Source organism: Emys orbicularis, chromosome 9 (genome assembly GCF_028017835.1).
Source record: "Emys orbicularis isolate rEmyOrb1 chromosome 9, rEmyOrb1.hap1, whole genome shotgun sequence".
Taxonomy (NCBI): Eukaryota; Metazoa; Chordata; order Testudines; family Emydidae; genus Emys; species Emys orbicularis.
Window position 1 is genome coordinate 20110704 of NC_088691.1, and position 19144 is coordinate 20129847.

The 19144-nt window shown below is 37.4% G+C and overlaps 1 protein-coding gene across 1 annotated transcript in view; it reads left to right on the forward strand.

The window, feature by feature from the left end:
* Window positions 1–19144, forward strand: part of ATRX (ATRX chromatin remodeler) — a 129941-nt gene that overhangs the window by 91679 nt on the left and 19118 nt on the right. Inside the window, exons 29-31 of the mRNA XM_065410527.1 lie at window positions 1909–2017; window positions 11270–11447; window positions 12809–13003. Of these exons, the coding sequence (XP_065266599.1) occupies window positions 1909–2017; window positions 11270–11447; window positions 12809–13003 (482 nt within the window). The remainder of the gene's footprint in view (window positions 1–1908; window positions 2018–11269; window positions 11448–12808; window positions 13004–19144) is intronic.

Sequence of the window (19144 nt, forward strand, 5' to 3'; positions counted from 1 at the left end):
TAAAGGAAATGACAGTGGCTGTGCTGAAAAATTTAACATTTTGAGATTTTAATCACACACACATTTCTAAACCTGCTCCCTTGTGTTGCATTGAAATAGGCTTTTTCATGTTCTCACACATGGGACAAGGTATATTGTATTAATCATATTTTCTTAGTAATGTGTCGGTAGTGTGGACTTTTTTCCTCTAACCAGAGATGTACATGTGTACTGTAGCATTTTGCTTTACATCATCTCTGTAATCTTGCAGTAAAAGACCTTCACACTATTTTTATATGAATTCATATAACATTCCTTAAATGTTGGCAGCATGGTGTTGGGCAATTAAATACCAAGTGATACAGGGGCTTAGAAATATCAGTATCATAGTTAGTTAGCTAGAAATAGATAGATCTCCAGCTGCTGTCTATTTATATGTGTATTTATTGCTCACTGCTGCTTTATTACCTGGAGCTCTGTTGTCCATATAGCAAGCTTCTAAAGAATATTTCCAGTATTTTGCTTCAGAACATCGGTCATTTGTGACCTCTGAGCTGTATATGTCTTTATAGCCTGTCCATATAACCTGAGCTAATTTTACATGGTCTTTGTTTTTTCCTGTTTGTGGTGGTTCTGTTGATGTACAACTAGGTCATCAATTCTATATAGACATCTCTGGCATGACTTAGCATGCATTTTCTCATAATTCATTGTCACTCAGCATTGCTACTTCCTACAAGAGCTGCTCTGATTTTAATCGATGGCCCAGTGGGGTTCATTTTGTGTAAATAAACCTTGACCTCCAGAGAAAATGAAAGGTTAGTTCTAAAAGGGAAGAAAAAAATCTGCTTCTATCAGCTGTAATTTTTTTTACATTTGGCAAGAAGTAGCCATAACTCACAGGCTAATTAAACTCAAGCAGCTGTTCTAAATTTCAGTTCCAAAATGATTATACCTTGACTTTTTGAAATCCCCTTTCAAGCATTTACCTAAGGGGTACAATTTGTATGAGAAAGACTGCAGCCTAGAGTAATTGGAAACATACAAACTACAAAGATCAATTAGAAAATTAGGGTTACTGGCATAATGCCTAAAGGTTAAATGTAGTTACTTTTTACAATTAACTTTCGCACTGAGGTTAAACAAGAAACTCGCCTGATTTTGTTGCAAACGTGTCCAGACCTCTAGAAATTTGATATGACAAAGGGGGCTGGGAAACACGCAAATCTTAGAAGAGCTAACTAAAGGTTACTGAAAATATTGCAATTAAAGTTTGCCCTCGGTGTATAAATCTTAATTGTGTCCTTGTCTCTCTAAATTGCAAGCTGTGTAAAGCTGCTTGTGGCAGTATCACTTAGCTCAAGTTTTTTAAATTGAGAACTTTTCCTTGAAGAAGACAATACTGCTGGACCCTACATAGGGGGTAGAATCCTATTCAGAAAATAAATTTCATTTCATTCTTAGCTAACTCTAATTCTGCACTTCTTATTTTGGGCAAGGCTACCTGCATATTGGGGAGTATCACAAGAGATATGAACTATTAGAGTAAAGGTTTTGAATACTTACTGTCCCAAATTATGATTACCACTATTTTCTGTAATCCTGCTGTGGATTATATTTCATAATTCAGGTTACAATGAATCATTTTCACAGCTCAACTGAGACAAGCAGCAATGGCAGGTATCCCCTTATGGGTTCTTCATTTATTTGTGCACATGTACTTTGGGGCATGGACATCATAGAAGCAAGTTCCTTGGGAGTAAAAGATTTTGATTGTTATAGAATAGCTGGTTCATGTGAGGTTGCATGATTGCTCCCTTAACTTTTAGTCTCAATCTGGCCCTGAAAGATCAGTATTTAAATCATTGTGCTACTAATATTTTCATATTGTGCTGGTGTCATTTAATCACCTTACCTTCAAATTTCTAGGTGAAGGAAAATGGTTCAGAAATATTGACTACTATCGTTTAGATGGTTCAACCACGGCTCAGTCAAGAAAGAAATGGGCTGAAGAATTTAATGATGAAACTAATGTGAGGTAAGATCATTCTATGTAGCTTTTTATTTCCTACCTCTTTTCTTCCTATATCTGTTTTGTACTTATACTAACTTATGAACTCTTTTTAAGATAGTGCAGTTACCAAAATATCCTACCAGTGATAGAACTTTAATTATTTTTAAAGATATTTTACATATGTTTTGTACCTGTACTGTTGCCCCTTCTTCGTGTGTGTGTGTGTGAGAGAGATATTTTATAGGTAAGTTGCCCAGCACTTTGTTACAAGATCCTGTTTTCAGTTGCTTATAACTTTGCTGACCTATGTAGTTTAAATTGAAATTTTCTCTGTCGCGTGTCTGCTTCTGATTACACTGGTCTACAATTTTTGAGAAGTCGTCTGCTTCAGAGATAAAATGTGCTATTTATTATGTATTTTGATGTGCTGAATTCAAATATGATAATTAAAATAACTGATTGGCTACTGTTTCTAAGATATTTAAGTTTTTACATTTTATGTCTATGTATATTGTGTAGATAGTAGAGTTTTAATCATAAATTGTAAACCTAGGTCTTTTCATGTGTTTATGGTTGCTTTACATGATAATATTTCACCTGTCCTGTTTATGTAACACTTTAAAAATCAGCAAAAGGGTTATATAAATAAAATTTATTATGAAACAAAAGGCAAAAAACTATTATGTACATAGTTTAGTCCTAGTCAGTGTCTACTCGGCGCTTCTTGGCTTGTCTCTTGTATTCATTAAATGGAGCATCTCTTGTCACTGTCCAGCAATAGTCTGCAAGCATTGATGGGCTCCATTTGCCCTGATAGCGTTTCTCCATTGTTGCAATGTTCTGGTGAAATCGCTCGCCGTGCTCGTCGCTCACTGCTCCGCAGTTCGGTGGAAAAAAATCTAGATGAGAGTGCAAAAAAGGTATCTTTAGTGACCTGTTGCAACCAAGGCTTTTGTATGCCTTGAGGAGGTTTTCCACCAACAACCTGTAGTTGTCTGCCTTGTTGTTTCCGAGAAAATTTATTGCCACTAACTGGAAGGCTTTCCATGGCGTCTTTTCCTTGCCACGCAGTGCATGGTCAAATGCATCATCTCGAAGAAGTTCACAAATCTGAGGACCAACAAAGACACCTTCCTTTATCTTAGCTTCACTTAACCTTGGAAATTTTCCACGGAGGTACTTGAAAGCTGCTTGTGTTTTGTCAATGGCCTTGACAAAGTTCTTCATCAGACCCAGCTTGATGTGTAAGGGTGGTAACAAAATCTTCCTTGATTCAACAAGTGGTGGATGCTGAACACTTTTCCTCCCAGGCTCCAATGACTGTCGGAGTGGCCAATCTTTCTTGATGTAGTGGGAATCTCTTGCACGACTATCCCATTCGCAGAGAAAACAGCAGTACTTTGTGTATCCAGTCTGCAGACCAAGCAAGAGAGCAACAACCTTCAAATCGCCACAAAGCTGCCACTGATGTTGGTCATAGTTTATGCACCTCAAAAGTTGTTTCATGTTGTCATAGGTTTCCTTCATATGGACTGCAAGACCAACTGGAATTGACGGCAAAACATTGCCATTATGCAGTAAAACAGCTTTAAGACTCGTCTTCGATGAATCAATGAACAGTCTCCACTCATCTGGATCGTGAACGATGTTGAGGGCTGCCATCACACCATCGATGTTGTTGCAGGCTACAAGATCACCTTCCATGAAGAAGTATGGGACAAGATCCTTTTGACGGTCACGGAACATGGAAACCCTAACATCACCTGCCAGGAGATTCCACTGCTGTAGTCTGGAGCCCAACAGCTCTGCCTTACTCTTGGGTAGTTCCAAATCCCTGACAAGGTCATTCAGTTCTTTCTTGTCCTGATCTCCAATTTTGCAGCCAAAATAAAGGTGATAGGCTTTCTTAACCATAGTGGTTATACTGCGCTTTTGTGATGCAAAAGTCACTTCACCACAAACATAGCAGAAGTTATCTGCACTGTTTGCACAAGTACGAGGCATCTCTGCTCACTTTGGCTAAACAGAAATGTGTCCCTTTGCAAAATCAAACACTGACAAATAAGAGAGCACGACACTGTATGATTTCTAGAGCTGATATAGGGCAATTTGTTCAGCAGAGTGATGTAAGCTTCGTTATGATTGCATCATCCATGACTTCTAGGAATAACATGATGCAATTCATATCATGTATGATGCAATACCAGCTTCAGATTGCATCATTCATTGTTTTGCCTAAAAAGCAAGTACTGTCCAAACCCAGTCATAGATTTATTCATAGATCCAGTCAAAGATGTATTTTAGTCATTTCTGGTTTAAATTGAGATCCCTTCCCTTTATAACTCACTTATCCTCCACCATTCCCAAGTCAAGGGTCGTATATACTGAGCCAATCAACAATTTTAAGCATCATTTTCGTTCTCAGTGACCCAGAATTAGTAAAGTTTGACTACATTTATTTCAGAAGCATTTTGGCTGTAGAGCAGTGTTATAGGCAAGTCATGTAAACTAAAACTTTCACAGTGTGTCCCTTCATTTTCTTAGTATCCAACTTGAGACACCTGGGGTTTGATTTGCAGAATTGCATCAGAGGTGAATGGGAATTCTGTTCTGGACATACAAAATGCTATTAAATACTAATTATGCTGAAATAGTAGGCTCTAGGTATCTCAAAGTGAGCACCCAGAATTAGTTGACAATTTTGCCTTTAGTCTCTGTGCCTCAGCTCCCCCTGTGTAAAAAATATTGATACTACCGCACCTCATGGGGGTGTTAAACTTCAGTCATGAGATTACATGGTACCACTATATGGCAGAGTTAAGGTATTTCAGTACCCTAACTATGTATTTTTGTACTTTTAATTTTTGTTTTCTTTTATGTTTAACATTAACTCTGAATTTCCTGGGTATATACACCTGGCTTTGGGATAATTGCAAAATCCATATAATGTACATTACCCTACATTACTAATATGTACTCTTAACATTAACTCTATCTTAATGTAATTTTTGTCTGGGAATTTTAGTCTTACCCAGGAGAGAATTTTGTGTGTGTAATGTAAACTATGCATGTGCAAGGCCACTGCACCAACCTGTTAACATTTAAATTAGTAATGTAGTTTGTCTCTGGACACTTTCTCTCAATACTGGCCCATGTGAATGAATTTTAAAGACAACTATTTACACTAAACATGGAGATGACAAGACTGCAAAAATTAATGAATTAAATAAGGGGTAGCACAATAAGCTTTCATATTGATTTTTCTTAACTTTGAGTTAAGTCAGTGAAATAATTAAAAACAACTTTTAGTTTTGACTTGTGAGTTTGACAATGTGTGGTTCCGCCCTTAATGAGGAGAAATGCATTTGATGTTGGGATTTTATTTGAGAAGAAAGGACTTCTGTCATTTTGTTAAAGGTTTCCTATTAAGTTGGTTGATTATAGGGTTTACTCTATGCCACATGCCTTGTCCTTTGATGTGGCATGCTTACTATCCCTTGCACATGTTGAATATATTCAGCCAACTTCTGAATGGAACAAATAGGAATCATTCTGTTGCAGCATTGGCCCATTAACCTGACAATAAGTGCATCTCACTAATATTTACTAAATTAGCTCTAAAATGAATGAAAAGGTTATCACTTATATCTCCTCAACAAGGTTAGGTTTTCTCCAATAAACAGTTCTCAGTGTAACAGGTATGCTTTGTATTGCATTTTCATAGCTATTTGTGTACAATTTTGAATTTTCATAAATATAAATGTTCTCTTTCTGTAGCACTGTTTCATGGATAATTTAGTTATGGTTGGAAAAGACTATTTTCAGATGCATATAACAGTTTGAATATATTAACTGTTGGCTGATATTTTTCATGATTGTTGACATTGGTTTTTGTGGAAAAATTCTAGCTAGTTTTGTTTTGTTTTTTCAGGCCCCTTGTTGTGTGTAGAGAAGTTTGAAATATAAACTTTAAACCATACTGATTAAACCTGTCCCTCAATTTCTCTGTCAATTTGGTTTTGGTTTTATAATTATATTTCCCTCTTTCTTAAAATTTTTCTTCTTCTGTTGCAATTGGAAAGGCTTATACAAACAGGGGGAAGAAGACTGCCTGTACAGTGAAACCAGCTATACACTAAGTTTTTATCAGATGAATAAAGCAAACTGAAAAACAGATTTTTTTTCCCCTCTAGTCTAATTTAGAGTCATCTTAAGTTTTATTTGTAACAATAGCAATTATGGAACTTCTGTCTGAATTTTTTTATTAAATGTTTCAAAATTGCATATCAGATATACAGAAAGCTAACATTTCTGGATCCTGACACTGCCCCCGTCTGAGACATTTGAGCCATGACATGCTTCCTGCAAATATGGGAGGCTGTTCAGATTTGTCAGTGAGGCCATTGAGCGTGACCACTCTCCTTCTGCTTTCATGCCAAAGTCTCTGCCTCAGTTTTGAAAATCTACAGGATCTAGAACACAAATATTCTCTTTTTATCCTCTCTAAGATACATGCACCAGTGGCATCAAAGTTAAAGTATATGTCAATACCTGTTGTGAGGGGGTTTTCTTCCCTAGATGGAAAAATAGAAGCCATCCACAGAGGGAACCTTGAAGCTATTTCAGCAGCCCAACGGGGCTTACAGGGCAACCACATGCTGCAGATGACCTAAAAATCCTTAACTCCCAGAACCATGGTTGATTCAAGTGATATGCTAAGTAGAGTGTTCATAGTGAATAGATCCATGGGACATTAGGAGGCTGGCAACAAGAGCCACTGAAGCTAATGCAGTGACCTGGCATTGACTCTAGCTTAGTTCCTGAGTAGCAGATAACTATTCAAAGGAAATCCTCTGTGCCTCAAAATTCTCAGATAGAATTCTGGTTGGTGAGAAATCCAATGAAGTTCAAGAAGGGCTACAGCCTTATATAAGGGCATAAGCTCCTTTCATTCGCCTCCCCCCCCCCCCCCAAATACCAGAAAAGAGATGCCAAGTGGAAGTCCAGATCAGAGAATGGGTCCAATCCCTCTTTCCAATCCAAACATTACGTATTAATGCAACTAGGATTACTTCCATCCACAAATTGGTTTAGAGACAGGCTATTCCACTTCTCAGACATCTAGTTTTAATCAGCATCAGACAGGCGATCGTGCAACATGAATACTTAGTTACTCTGGACCTTTAAACACCTTCATCATCCCCTCTCCATCCTCAAGCAATAGCAAGCACTTTCAAAGTGTTATTCCAGATTTTTCTTAGTATGAAAAGAACTAGAGGAAATCCAGATCAAGAGAGTAAAAAGGTTGATGAAGAAGAAAACAATTCAGAATGGAGACTCTAGCTTTTGCTACCATTGGAATCTCTTCAGAAGACTTCGTGGGCTCAACAGAACCTTATGTGCATTTTCTAATCAGTCCCTATTTTCACCAATTTCTTCATTTTGCCTACAAAAATCACCAGTTTTAATAAATAACATTTACCTTTCAATCTGTCCTCTGCTCCTTTGGTATTCACAAAGCCATTTGGTTACACTAACTTACTGAAGGAGTCTAGGGATTTATCTATGACCATTCATTAAAGACAGATTCATCATAGCATCTTTTTCAGGGACCACAGAGGAAATTACGTTAGGATCCTCTCTGTACTTCAAGCATAAGGGTTCCTAGTAAACTTATCTGTTTTTCAAGAGAATCATCCACCTAGGGAGACCCAAGGAGAACTAGAGTCTTTCTGAAACAGTAGAGATTGAAAAGTTCCAGGCACTATTCTGGAAGGTGTCACAGAACCGAAGGTCATCCATTTATCTTTACCTGCATTTATCTTCTATCTGAGGAGTCATCAGAGTTCAAGAGACATGACAGTACATGACAGAGCTTCAGGGATTCCTCTAGAGGCCTGGAAACATTCCCAAGAAGAGATGATGTAAAAGAAAGAAAAGAATGACAATCCCTCAGTTAATCATTTCCCTGCCATTGCAGGGGCCTTGGGCATGGTGTACCTCAGTCCCTCCTATTCTCTGCCTGTAGCACATAGTAGTCTAGTCTCCTGTTGGCTGTAATACTTTGGTCTAATTTTGGTTGTTGAGGTTAGTATGGGGGTGCTGGGTGGGGTTGGCAGCCTGTGATATACATCAGGTCAGACTAGATGATCTAGTGGTCACTTCTGACCTTAAACTCTATGGTTCCATGGTGATAGAAAAACCCATATGATGGCAGGATCTTCCTTCCACTACCCAGTCTCTGAAATCTTATCTACTGATACCAGTATTTCAGATTGCAGAGCACACATGGAGCATCAAAATACAAAGAGGGATAAAAAGGTCAGAGGCAGAAAGGTTCCTGAACAACATCTTGAAAGAGATCTAAATAGAGTTAGGCTGGCTCTTCAGCATTTCTATGAGTGCTAAGGGAAAGAGTATGTCCTAGTTCAGACAAAAAAAGAAACCCCACAACTGTGGCATATATAAATCAGTCGTGGAGTACAAAAGGTTCAAGTCTAAATGCTGAAACAATACAGATTTTTTTCCTGGACAAAAGCTCAGCTGGCCTCCATTAAAATGATCCACATAAAGAAGTCACTGAACACATAACCAGACTGGTTAAACTATCTGCAAACACTCAATATTCTATATGGTCCCTGAATCAGGAAGTATTCTTTCTGATATCCATAGAGCCAGGTGCACGTATATGCATCCAGGTGAAACTCAGAGGTGTGGCTTTTCTTCACCAGGGAAGCAGACCACAGATTACTGAGGCCACACTGACTCACAGATAGCTAGACTGGCTTCTTTCCTTCTTCCCCCTCTTTTGCCACTAGAAAGAAAGTGATTTAGTAGATAAAAGAGGAAACATCTATCATTCTTCTCACTGCAAATTGGCCAAGAAGGTATTTAGACCTAGTGGAAACATTGCAAAAGTCCCTGCTCCATCTTTCCATTAGGCAGGATCTCCTGTTCCAATGTCTGCTCCTGCATTCTGCTCCAGACTGACTGAGCCTAAAACTTTGGCTTTGAGTAGCAAGAACTGAACAAAATGGGATACTTCTCCAAAGTAATATTCTTCTAACCTCATTCAGGCTGTCATATTCTCTGCGTATGCAAGCTTTTGATCAGAATGCCTGTAAGTGTGTTAACATACAAAAAGCAGCACCAGGAAATCAGGCATTCCAACTCTCTTTGGATTTCTTGCACGGTGGCCTAGACTTGAATCTTAGACTTCCTTCCATAGTATCTCATGTCTCAGTTTTAAACTATGCCATAAACTCATGCTCATCTAAATACCTGATGTCATCAAAGTAGCTTATAGTAGTATAACTGTCCAAACCAACCATTAGGTGTATCTTTCTTATCTAGAATTGGCCTAGAGTGGTACAAGGTCTTATGAACCATCCGGTGGCCTGAAATGCCCTTTATTTCTTTTCCATGAAAACTTTATTCTTGGTTGTAACCAGGTTGGCAAGAACAGTCTTGGAAATCTCTTCTTTTAGGAATACGCAGCTTCTTACTGTATCTTCCATGATGACAAAGTAGTTATTGGTAATCAAGGTTAACTTTTTCCTATCTCATAGGAAATCATTTTGTCTTCATTTACTTTGAATCTTTGACACCTGAAAGAATAAATACAGCATATGTCAGAACAGCAATTAAAATATTCCTGAGTAGAACTGATCAGTATAGAAAAACATCATCTTTGTTCATTTCCATTTACCCTAAATGTCCAGCCTTGAATGCATCCAAATACTCTGTGGCTAGGTGGATCAAATAATGTATCGCTGAAGCATATTAAGCCACAGATAGATTGATTCCAGAAGAGAGAGAGGAAAATAAGACTATTCAACTTGTTCCACAATAACATCCTGGTCAGAGTAGAACATCAGCTACCATAGAGGAAATCTGTGAAGCTACAACCTTGTCATCCATGGATACTTTCTTTATCAGTACAGACAGAAAAGTGTCTCTAAACAATGTTGTCTCAAAATAGATTAATACCATTTTAGGCAAGGGGAAACCGTTTGCTTCTGTCCTACTTATGTCTTCCTCTCTCTAATATTTTCTTCCTGCTCACTACATCCCAAATGTCTTGGACTTGGGGAACTTTCAGGATTGAGAATGGAAAATTTACCAAATTACTGCTTTTCTGGGTCTGACCTCTCCCAATGTCCACTTCACTCAAGATGAGTTTTTCAGGTATGTTGATGATGGTCTCTGCAGGGTCCATCTGTTTAGTTAACACAGTTGAATTCGGCATTATGGTTGTTTATGTTTAATTTAATAAGGATTCAGAGTTTCCATAAAGCATTGGAAGTTCATATCTGGAGTAAAGGCAGAAGGGGCATCGCCACGCCCTGGTGCCTCATGAACTACCTCTGCTCTGATATATCATACATATTGTACATATTAATTTAAGCTCTTTTGTTTCATGAATTTTCCCAAATACACATGTCAACATTCAGATTAATAGCTGTAATGCAGCCAGTTGTATATTTAAAAAGCAATAAATGGAATAAACTTAATTCATGCAGTGTTAAAACTTGGACTTTAAACTGCAGTAATCAGTGACTTTTAAGTTACATTCCCAAAACTCTGCCATTACTTACATGCTAAGTCACAAGTTAAAACTTATGCAGTAATAAAAATATTACATACTTGCAAAGAGGTACAATTACTGTTGTTAGAACTTAAAGATCCCAGCATTTTGTGTTTTTTAAAATATCAATCTTAACGTTACATGAGTTTTTTTGCGTTCTTAATTTTAAGTTAATCTTGGGTGATAGTGACATGTAAAGAAACAAAAGTGCATCGTTTTATAAAAGATGTCCTAAAAACGGTTTCATGCCAAGGAATTTTTAAAGTCTGCTTTCCAGATAATAGTTCCAATAACCCCAACCAGCATGTATTCATTTTTTAATGATGGTTTAACTTGGCATAACTAATTTTCTTACATTTGATCCTGAATTCAAATGTCTGAAGAAAAAATTTTTTTTTCTCTCGGAACAATGCTTGGTAACAAATGACTTCTTAAAGTCCCTGAGCTGTAGTTCTGACAGCTGGCTAGCAACTTTGCCCTTTTATTTAGAACATAACAGATGCAAATTTCACAACTTCATGGTTTTAGAAGATTTTGAATCATTATAATTTATGAATAATTCATAATAGGACCCCAGAGGATTTAGGTTACAGCATTTCAAAAACTTCATGTTTATAATAGTTAAGGAATCCAAGGTAAGAGAAGTCAGTTTGTAAAATATTAAATTTCATAATTTTTTGTTGTTCCAGAGGCCGTTTGTTTATTATTTCCACTAAAGCAGGATCCCTTGGAATTAATCTGGTGGCTGCTAATAGAGTGATTATCTTTGATGCCTCTTGGAATCCATCCTATGATATTCAGAGTATCTTCAGGGTTTACCGCTTTGGGCAGAACAAACCTGTGTTTGTGTACAGGTTCTTGGCTCAGGTATGTACGATTTGGATGTTTCTCATTCATCCTTTAAGGCTCAGATCCTGATATCTTATCTGTAAAGATGGACCCTTACATCCTCGTGGACTCTTGTTGAAGTCAGTGTGGGGCGACACAGGAAAAGGGGTCCATTAGTGTAGATCAGATAGTTGAATTGGGGCTTAAGATTGTCAAACCATTAGAAAAGAAAAAAATTGTGTATATTATGTCCAGAAGGGTCCATTAAGATCAGTTAATCTGACCTACTCCATAATACATACCGTAGATTTTCACCCATGATTCCTGCATCAAGTTCACAGCTTCTGGTTGAGCCAGAGCATATCTTTTAGACGTCCAGTCCTGATTTAAAGACTCCCAAGTGATGGAGAATCCACCATATCCATAGGTAATTTGTTCCTATTTTTGTTTAACCTCACTGTTTAAAAATCTGTGCCTTATTTTTAGTCTGAATTTGTCTAGCTCCAGCTTCAAGCCATTGGATCTTGTTCCTTTTTCTGGTAGATTCAAGAGCCGTCTACTACAAGAATTTTTTCCCATTTAGGTAGTTATAGGTCGTCTTCAATTCATATCTTAATCTTCTAATTATTTATCTTAATAGCTTGAACTTTTTTAGTCTCTTACTATAAGATAGTTTTTCCAGACCTTAAATCATTCTTGTAGCTTTTATCTGAATCATTTTCAATTTGTCAACATCCTTTTTAAAATTGTGAACACCAGAACTACACATGCAATTCTCATTTAATTTATATAGAATGCCAATACTATATAAGACCCCTCCCTACATCTGCTCTCTATTCTCCTGCTTATACATTCAAGGGTCACATTTTCTTACCCACCATATCGCACCAGAACTCATGTTCAGTTAAGCCCTGACCCGTGTCCCCTAAGTTTTTTTTTTTTAAAAAAAGCTGTCGTTGAATGTAACTCATCTATATTTCTTAGTTAGTGTGATTTTTATTTTTGTTTAACTTAAAATAAGGTGAACAATGCAATAGAATTATCATTTTTTTTCATATTAATATTTTTAAAACTACAATTTAGGGAGGTTGTGCAAAAGCTGATTTCTTCAGGGAGCTAAAGAAGTTAAAATATATTGATTACTCTAATAAATAGACATGCACCATTAGTTGCATCAGCAGTTCATGTTCCTTTGTGGTGTTTCATTCAGGGACTACATTCATTTTTAAACAATTTAGCAAACTACAGGAGATGTATTGGGCTAAAGTTCTTTAGCTGTTTTAACAAACATTAATGATAGAGTAGTGTTCTTACCATTCCTGTTTTTCTCAGTGACAGAATAACTTGATCCCATTTGTGTGTTTAGATTTATAAAAACAAATATATTTGGGGTTTTTTAGGGAACAATGGAGGACAAGATATATGATCGTCAAGTAACGAAGCAGTCACTGTCTTTCCGAGTAGTTGACCAGCAGCAGGTTGAACGTCACTTTACCATGAATGAGCTTACAGAGCTTTATACCTTTGAGCCAGACTTGCTGGATGACCCTAATTCAGAAAAGAAAAAGAAGAGGGATACACCCATGCTGCCAAAGGTAACATAATTCACAAATCTTTCATAAATCTTTAAGCCTGTTCAAGTAGACAATGCTCTCTTTCTTAGGAGGGAAAGAGTGTTATGAAAAGTTTGGGATTGTTTACTTTTAAAAGGAAACAAATAAGAGGGGACATGATAAAAGTATATAAAATAATGAATGATATAGAGAAGGTAAATTGATCTTCTTTTCTTCCTGACCCTCAACACAAGAACAAGGGGACCTTCAATTCCTTTAAAAGGTGGGAAATTCACTACCCAAAAAGGGAATACTTTTTCCCGCAACATGTGATTAAACTGTGGCACAGGAAGTCCTTGAGGCCAAGATTCAAAAAGGGATTGGATATTTACATGGATGTCAGGAATATTCAGAGTTATCACACTGAATGATAAATTTTTAGTGGCTATTAAACCTTGTTCTTCAGGGTTTAAGTCAATCTGTCAGTCGTACAGTAACTTCAAGTAAAGAAAATGTATTATAGCCATAAATGCACAGAGCACTTGTTTTGTTCATTGTTTTCAAAACAGATTTGAAAATAAGGTAAGTGTAAGATAGCTATTGTTTATAGTAAATGTATTTTTATTAACTGTGATCTTAAATGTAACATTAAATATAGTCTGATAAAGGTTAATTCCTGAGTAACCAACCTATTGTGAAATTAAGTCTTTCACTTAGTATAACAGTCATTTCATACAACTTTACATTTTCCATGTATAAAATAACTTAAGTGGGTCCTTTACTTAGTAAAGTGATCATATTTCTTTCAGTATTATTTGTAAGTTTTATGTAGTTGGCTCTTGGAGAAAATATTTAGGGCTTTTTTAGGTAGTTTTTTTTTTTTTTTTCTTCCAGTTTCAGCTGAATTAGTATTGAATGGTTTCATAATATTGAAACAAAGTGGACCAAATTTCAGCAGGACCTAAGAACGACCACAAACCCCACCACCAAGTGCAAGACATATTCTTTTGACATTGCATTTGCTAATATTAACATATAAAAAAAAATACTATTTAATTTTTTTTTATTCCCATGCAATTCCTGAGGAAAGGAAGGGAGAAAGAAAGAAACCAGGCATGGTAGAAGCTACTCATTTAACTTAATATATTTCTGTTAGGCACTGAGGTACTACAGTAATGAAGGCGCTATAAGAACCTGAAAAGAATACAATAGAATAGAAATGATGTCAAAACCATGCAATGCAGAATTAATTTAAATTTGTTGTAAGCAATTAAAGAGCAAATGTTCCGAGCATACCTGGATCGATTGGTCTTCAACTGTCGTTAAGACTGCACCGGTCACAACACGTCCGCCATTCTTTTTGCACTCCTGCCTTTCTTCTCCACGTTCGTCCAAAACGTTTAACAATGTCATCTTCCCATCTTCTTGGAGGCCGACCGGGTGGTCTTTTCTGTTCTCGCGGGTACCACTCAGCAATGATTGCGGTCCACCTATTGTCTGTGAGCCGTGCTGTGTGGCCCGCCCATCGCATCTTGTTATATCTGCTTTCCACGACAATGTCTTTCACACCGCTGCGTTCTCTGATAATTTCATTTGGGATGCGATCCAGAAGGGAAATTCCCAACATAGCTCGTTTCATTGCCCTTTCAGCTACCAACAGCCACTGCTCTTCTCTCTTCGTCAGTGCCCACGTTTCACTGCCATACAGCATCTTGTCGATTTTTTCCTTTGAGGATGTCCTTGATGGAATTAAATGCACACCATCCTGCCTGAATCCTTCGCGAGAGTTCTCCGTTTAGATCTTGGTGCATATTAACTTCTTGGCCCAAATATATGTACTGTTCCACTTCTTCAATCTCTTCTCCTGTTACTGTTATTCGGGCTTTTCGTAAAACGTCTGATTGCATGTATTTTGTTTTGCAGCGGTTCATCTTCAGGCCGACCTGACTGCTTTTCTTGTAGAGTCTTCGTAGTATGCTCTGCAGTTGGGTGGTGCTTTCGTCAATTAGTACAATGTCATCCACGAATCAGAGATGATCGTTCTCCATTTATGTTGACACCACTCCTCCAATTGATCTTGTTCATAACCATTTCGAGGCAGGCGGTGAATAGTTTTGCCTTTCTCGATTCGGATGCCGGGGGGGGGGGGGGAGTTTTGAGGAGAGTAATGTCTGTTGTACATCCAGTATTCTCTTCCTTCAACAAACTGATGTACTGCATGTTAATACCCTGCTCTATGAGCGCCTTTAAAATTGCGTTAAACTCGATGCTATCGAAGGCCTTTTCATAGTCGACGAAAGCAATGCACAGTGGGAGTTTGTATTCCCTCGCTCTTTCTAGGGCTAAGGGTAAATATATGGTCGATCGTGCTAAAATTTCTTCGAAACCCTGCCTGCTCTCTCGGCTGTTGTTCATCCAGACTCTGCGAGAGTCGGTTCATTATCACCTTTGTAAAGAGCTTGTAGATGTGAGAGAGCAGGCATATAGGGCAGTAGTTCTTAAGATTTTCTCGATCGCCTCCTTCCAGCTTGATGGTATTTTTCCTTCTTCAAGATACCGACTGAACCTTAAAGCGAGGGTCTTCCAAAGTTTTTCGCCTCCTGCAGAAATCATTTCTGACGTTATTCCATCTTTGCCTGGAGCTTTTCCCTTCTTCATCTGGTATAGTGCGCTTTGGACTTCACTGACAATTATTGGGGAGACGCGTTCTTCTGACTCTTGGAGTGTTGGGAGCGGGATGTTGATTCTTAATTTGAACAGTTCTGTATAGAAGTCCTTGCAGACATCCTCCATCCCTGCTCTATCCATTACTGTCTCTCCGTCCTTGTTCTTCAGTGCTGTTATGCTCAATCTGTACTGCGTCAATTCCTGCTTGCATGTCTTGAGGCTCTTGCATAATTCAGCTGTTTTGAGGAGCTTTTCTTTCTGGAAGTTCTCAAAGTCATCCTTCAGTTTTCGCCATATAAGCTTGCACAGAATACAGGTACTCGAGGTTGTTATCCGAGCTCCTTTTCATATTTCTCTGCTTCTCCAACAAGCTTTTCGTTTCATTTGAGATTCTTCCCTTCGCCTTCTTCAGCTTTTCAATTTCAGCTGCTTTTATTCAATGTCTCAGCTTGTCAGCAAAGATGCTGTAGTCCTCATCACACTTTTCCGTCTGGCTCCAGTCAAACCCAGAAACTCCGAGTATACATGTGAGGAAAATATAGATATTTCTAAATGACTTGGTTGCTACTGTATTTAATTGATTGTAAACTGTCCGGGTGGAGGGGGGAGAATGCTTTTCTCCTGTTTTATCGTGACCATGTTTCTTTTTCAATGAAAGATGGCATGTTCTCCATTTTAAAGATGATCTATTTTTAAATTAACAATAATGAATCATATTCTAGTAAACACCAGACTGGTTTTCCTTGAATTGTTAGGCCAGACACTATATTTTTTTAGATGGATTTTTACTAGACCACCTAGAGTGCCATGCAGCTGTCAGAGGGATTTAGGAGATGTTAGCCTAGTTCAGAGCCCCTATAGCGTGGTCATTTTAAAACACTTGAAAACAAACTTTATCGACTCTATCTAAACCCTTCTTATTATGAAGTTTTTCAATTCAAGCAGTAAGTCATAGATCATTTTCTTAATAGTGGTTTTATTGTAACTTTGTCAGTGAATTAAATTCTCTATTTATTTATTTTTCATCAGTTTAGAATTAACATCTGCTTTAAAAGAAATTATTTTTAAAGTTAATATATTATGCTATTTTTATTATTTTATTTACTGTATGTTGATAGCTCCCCAAAGAATAATTGATGCATCTCAGGATATTTGTATATTCTTAACAATAGGTCTTCATAATATATCAAAATGCCTCTTAAGTAAAATTTGGAGTGTTTTTGGTCATCATGAAATGATCTGATTATGCTTAGTGATTTTGGAATGTTGAGCAAACCATCTTCTGTAGTAATTGTACTCTGAAAGTTATGTATTTTCTAATGTACAATTTTAGTAATGCTCACAACATTCTATCTAGTTGTGAATATTAAAATACCACTAAGGAGTTAAATGTTGGAAATAAATTGATTTGTTTAAATAAAAAGTCCGTATCATTAGAACGAATATCTTGACATAGAGACATGAGTGTAGAAAAAAGACAGATATACGAGTTGACAAACTGATATTATAATACTTCATCTTCAGAACAAATTTGCAAACATCAACTAAATTCCTCATCCCATTGAAGTGATAGGCAAGTTGTGAAGAGACAGACTGAACATGAGGTTAAGTTATCCACCTTGACACAAAAGGTAAAAATTACCCATTCAGCATATGGGATGGGGAACTAGAGACATCTTGTAAATCTATTTAAAAAGAAAGTTGTACTGATTTAACTCAGCACAAGAATTTAAACATTCATTTGTTGAAAAACACTTAATTTCAAATATTGGTTTAGGTTTTATAATTTATTTTATATGTGAGTAGATTGCTGGCTGGGGCAGTCTTTCTTGAGAGCAAACAGTCTTCAGGGCTGGTTTTAATATTCAGAACAATTTGTGTCAACGTTTAATTTTAAATACTAAACTTCACACATTAGTTATCTTCCTATCATCCAGATAGAGACAGATGGTCCAGGGAGTGAATTCATGCTCATACACAAGTCACCTTGCTAGAAAAAAGAAAATCTCTGTATATTGTAATTCTGCTTGGCTGTTCCTTGGTTCTCTTTCCAGTCCAGTTGCCAGTCTGGTGTTCTTTTAAGGATGTGCACTTCATTATATGCTATGTACAAACTTCTAAGTATTTTGTAACTTTTCACTTGAAAGGCTATAAATTATCAGTTATCTCCTCGTTTTAGCAGCTTCTACATTTGGCTTGCACAGAATAATTTCTTGTGTGCTGTTTCCTGTACCCTCACAACACTAACTGAGAATACTGGTTATCTGTTAACTCGTAAGGTGTCTTTCCTTTCTCTTTCCTTTTCTCCCTCCTCCCCAACTAGATTTTTGGGTATGATCGTTTAATATCCAGTCATGTGAGGTGCTGAGCGCTCTCAGCTCCTACTGAAGTTGAGAATTAAGGGTGCTCAGAGCCTCCCTGAGGATACTCATTGCCTTGCACAGTGGGCACAAACTTGCATAAATCATGAATCTGTCAAAGGAGGTATATAATTTTTAATGTATGTTTTCAAACAGCACAGTGTGGCATAGATCAGCAGTTCTCAACCAGGGGTCCGGGGTCCCCTGGGGTGCTGCAAGCAGGTTTCAGGGGATCTGCCAAGCAAGGCCGGTGTTAGATTCACTGGGGCCCAGGGCAGAAAGCTAAAGCCCCAGGCCTTGAGCCTTGTCAACCAGGGCTGAAGCCGAAGCCTGAGCAACTTAGCTTTGTGGAACTTCCTGTGACGTGGGGCCCCAAGCAATTGCCCTGCTTGCTACCCCCTAACCTCGGCCTTGGCTTTTATAGGCAGAAAAACAGTTGTTGAGGCACAGGTGGGGCATGGAGTTTTTATAGCATGTTGGCGGGCTCAGAAAGAAAAAGGTTGAGATCCTCTGGCATAGATGACACCCAGTGTCTCTTTGCATCATGGGTCAGTTTATGCTGAAACCTTACAAACCTGTTTTAAAATGTGAAGTTTTGAGAAATATAAACCATTTTTTTTAAAAATAACAGGAGTACTTGTGGCACCTTAGAGACTAACAAATTTTAGTCTCTAAGGTGCCACAAGTACTCCTGTTATTTTTGCGGATACAGACTAACACGGCTGCTACTCTGAAACCTGTCATTTTTTTTAAAAATCAGTTTTTGTGAAAGTCCTTCTTAAAGAGCAACTTGTGTATATTTCCATGATTTCCCAATTGTATATTTTTTCAAGTACAATTAATTTGACACTTATTTCAAAATTAAACATAAAAAAGAAAAATTACTCTGAACATGGAGCCAGGCATTTTTCTGTCCATAAATTAGGGCAGAATCAAATTCCATCTCCATTAGATTCAGTGGGAGAAATTGGGCAGTTCGCTACTTTTAGTTACTTTGGATTCTGCAGTAATTTTTTCTATAGCTTTGTTTTATGTCTTAACTTTGTTTTTGTTTTTTTCCATAATCAGATGATCTCTTTTCTCCAAACTGGATGCTCCTCCAAAACCAGCTATTTCCTTACACTCCTCTGCTTAATCTTTCTCACAAGTGCCAGGT